This window comes from Malaclemys terrapin, chromosome 6, assembly GCF_027887155.1.
Source record: "Malaclemys terrapin pileata isolate rMalTer1 chromosome 6, rMalTer1.hap1, whole genome shotgun sequence".
Classification (NCBI taxonomy): Eukaryota; Metazoa; Chordata; order Testudines; family Emydidae; genus Malaclemys; species Malaclemys terrapin.
This window is the reverse complement of record NC_071510.1, coordinates 93571359-93575290: the sequence shown is the minus strand read 5'-3', so window position 1 is coordinate 93575290 and position 3932 is coordinate 93571359. Positions and strand designations below refer to the sequence as shown.

The following is a 3932-nucleotide window of genomic DNA, read 5'->3' as shown; positions in this document are numbered from 1 at the left end:
TTGAGCCATCTCTAAACCAAATTGAAAACCCCTTCTGTTTAGCATCTTCAAGCCTCATGCCTCCTTTGACTGGCCACTCAAGGTGTTTTACAAAGGGGAGGGGGCAGATATGCTCCTCTCCTTCTATAATCAGCCCATATGGGGCAGGCGAAATGGCTTGCTCTTTTTTAAACTCAACTCCTCAATTTACTAGGGTGAGGGTCCATTGAGCAATGTGGGGATTAGAGACCTGGCCCTCCTGTATTTTCCCTGATATGATGTACTTGAGTGGGGAATGCACAGTCTGAACAATAATCTTCGACCCTCCAATAATAAATTCCCAATATGTGAGGCTCCACATCAATGCAAGACACTCCTTTTCACAGGGGGTAAAACCTTGCTCTGTTTGATCCAGGAGCCTGGAGGCATATGTGATGACTCTGAGCTGGTCGCATTGCCTTTGGTTGAGCGTAGCTCTGATGCTTGTCTCTGAGGAGGCCAACTGAATCACAAAGGGCAGGGCAGAGTCCGGATAAGCCAGGGTAGGAGCACTAGCTAAACCTTGTTTCAAGGTGGCCAGGGCAGTCTGTTGGTCTGGTCCCCATTCCCAAATCCTGTTTTTCTTTAATAACTGGTACAGAGGCTTGGCTTTGTCAGAGAACATTTCAATGAACTCACTGGAGAAATTAAAAGTTCCCAAGAGAGCTCGTAGGGAGTGCGTGTCGGTGGGAGCAGGTAGCTTTCCTATCGTTTCTACCCTTTGTTGATCAGGAGTCTGGCCATCCTCCCCGAGGCACACACCCACTTGTTGCTGTACTAACTGAGCCTTTCCTCTATTTACCTTAAATCCAGTTTCCTGCACTATAGTCAATACTTCTCTGGTGATTTCCCTGTTCATTTCCGAAGTGGGGGTGTGTATTAAAATGTCATCCATATATGAAATTACATGAGAGTGGTGGTTAGGGTGCAAATAGTTCCACAATTTAGGGATGTGGGCATGACAAATACTAGGGGAAGAATGGAAACCTTCGGGAGTCCGGCTGAAGGCATATTGCTGTCCCCTATAGGTAAAAGCAAACTTATACTAACATGAAGGATCATAGAATATCAGGGTTGGAAGGGACCTCAGGAGGTCATCTAGTCCAACCCCCTGCTCAAAGCAGGACCAATCCCCAGACAGATTTTTTGCCCCAGATCCCTAAATGGCCCCCTCAAGGATTGAACTCACAACCCTGGGTTTAGCAGGCTAAAGCTCAAACCACTGAGCTATCCCTCCCCCAATTTTTATTTATTTATTTTTAAATATAAATATACTGTCCGCACACCACATACAGCTGAATCAACAGATGCAACTTCTGACGTGGTCTGGTGCGTCCTGACTCTGACCCCACCTGTTTTCCTCATGATTGAATATGTCCCTGCAATACACGCACCGCGATCTCTTGCCATCTTCCTTCCATCTTGGTTTGAACTTGACAGGCTGAGTCTTTATCACAGCACCCTTCATATCTTCACCCAGGTCAAAGTCTGAGCTGTCTATGTAAGGATAATTGTAATTGTGTTTTGAGGCATCGCTTTTGGCAAAACGTATGTACAAGTCCACATCATCGGCGTCGATGTACTTCCCTCGCAAGGGGGCATGGTGGTAGTCCTTATAACCTGTCATCCAAATCTTTTCTTGTGGGTTAATGCGCACTATCTCCTCCGCATCATCATCTGGAAAGCTGACGTGTCGATAGGACCTTTGTAAGGATGGAGGGGTATAGCCATGAAAGCATTAGCCAAATCGATCATGGAGAACCATTTTGAGCGAGCTGCTATGATTTCATTGTATTTAGCTATTACAGGGGCTGCTGCAGGGGTGGCCGCATTTAATGCACAGAAGTCTATTGTCATTCTGTAAGTGACCCAGTCCGCCTTAAGGATTGGCCATACTGGTGAACTGCAGATACTTGTTCCAAGAGACAGTCTATGGTATTTTTAATGCCCTCCTTTGCTGCAGCTGGGTATTTATATTGCCTTTGGGGAGGGGGATCTTTTTCCTCAATCAAAACTTCAGCAATCTATTTTTCCACACTCCACCTTATTTTTAGTCCATACACTGGGAAATTCTTGTACCCTGGATCACTAACAGAGATTAGGGTGGCTGTGGGTGCCTTTATAGCAGCACAATGATGCACAGCAGAGATCTCTGCAGGGCCCCCTCTAACTTCCATAACACACCGTTAGCTAGCGCCGCAGTTAGCTGAAACGTTCAGAGGAAAGTTTGTGGATGATACCAAGCTGGGAGGGGTTGCAAGGGCTTTGAGGCTAGGATTAAAATTCAAAATGATCTGGACAAACTGGAAAAATGCTAATAAGTAAATAGGATGAAATTCAATAAGGACAAATACAAAGTTCTCTACTTAGGAAGGAACAATCAGTTGCACAGATTAAATGGGAAATGACTGGCTAGGAAGTAGTACTGCAGAAAGGGAACTGGGGGCATAGTGGATCACAAGCTAAATATGAGTCAACAATGTAACAGTGTTGCAAAAAAAGCAAACAATTCTGGGATGTATTAGCAAGAATGTTGTAAGGAAGACATGAGAAGCAATTCTTGGGAAGAGAGGTGAGTGAGATAAAAGAGGTATGTGTGCAGCGAGGCTGAGGTGAAGAAACTGTGAGGGAGGGAGGGGGTTAAAGCAAACAGCCAAGCAGCAAATACTCCTGAGGGCATTCTGCACCAAAAAATTAAAAACTGTGCACAATATTTTAAAATTCTTCAAGCTTTATTTGTCAATAAATAAATGCAGAGGTTCCAGCATGGCAGTGAGGAGTACAGGCCACTGGTTGTACGAAGGTGGGAAATCACCCTGCAGTCTCCCCACCCCCCAGGACACAGGACCTGACATAGCACAAGGCCTGGGCCTACCCCAGAAACACCCCGAGGCCCTGCCCATCTGTGCCAGGTGCACTAAGTCTGGGGCAGGCAGAAGCAACCAGGCAGGATCCAAGTGTGGAGGAGCTCAGTGAGGAAGGGGTGGGCCAGGTGTAAGGTTAGAGTATTCTTGTGGGACAATCTCGGTGCAGGCAGGCCAGTGTGTGTGGGGGTGTCTAGGTGTGGGGGGATCTGGATGCACAGTGACTCATTGGGGGGGGCAATGGAACTCTGCAAGGGCTTCCAGGTGAAAGTGGCTGGGACTCAGCAGAGGGGTCTGGGTGTGGGGATCTCATTAAGGGAGTCTGGGGGACTGGGGCTTGGTGGGGTGGAGGTCTGGGTGCAGAGAGCTCAGTGGGGGTGGTCTGGGCATAGGGGTCCAGAGGCAGGGGGTCTGGGTGCAAGGGGACTCCAGATGCAGGGGTTGAAGTTCAGTGGCGTGAGGTTTGGGAATGGAAAGCTAAGGGGGTTCTGAGTGAGGGTCAGGCTTGGCAGGGGTGTCTGGGTATGGGAGGGTCCAGATGCACAGAGGTTGGGTGGCTGGGGGAGCAGTTCCACATACAGTGACCCCACCCCCCCGCAGCTGAGGAGCGATGGGGCAGAAAGCAGGGAAGGTTTCTGGGGGTTGGTCTGACACAGCCACTCCTTGCAGGGGAAGAGGAAATTCTGTTCTCTCCAGCCTCCAGGCCAGCTGGGACTAGCAGCTGATCCCAGTTCAGGGTAGGAGTCACTGGCTTAGGTGTCCCCAAACCTGCAGTGATTCACCTCTCCGCCAGCTGCTCTGGGTGCCTGAAACTATGTACCTGCGCAGATAGGGAGTGGTGCGTAACTGCTCTTGCAGCTTTCCTGTCAGAAAGTCAATTTTCTGGGGGGGAGCAAAGAAATCTGCCAGGGACATGAATTCTATGAAAGTGCAGTGGCACAGAATTCACCCAGGAGTAAGCAAAGGGCAGAGAAAATCCACTCAAAAACCATAGACAGTTCTCTGAATGGTCCCTTCTTTGGCTGCTTCTGCAACTTCTCCTACCAGCTG

At 48.6% G+C, this 3932-nt stretch overlaps 1 protein-coding gene across 1 annotated transcript; it reads right to left on the bottom strand.

The window, feature by feature from the left end:
* Positions 1-1318: 1318 nt before the first annotated feature.
* Positions 1319-2195, bottom strand: LOC128838809 (sprouty-related, EVH1 domain-containing protein 2-like). Its single transcript, XM_054031234.1, has 2 exons — positions 2083-2195; positions 1319-1742 (listed from the first exon to the last, which is right to left on the bottom strand). Exons 1-2 carry the CDS (start codon positions 2193-2195, stop codon positions 1319-1321), a joined length of 537 nt encoding a protein of 178 aa, XP_053887209.1.
* Positions 2196-3932: the final 1737 nt, after the last annotated feature.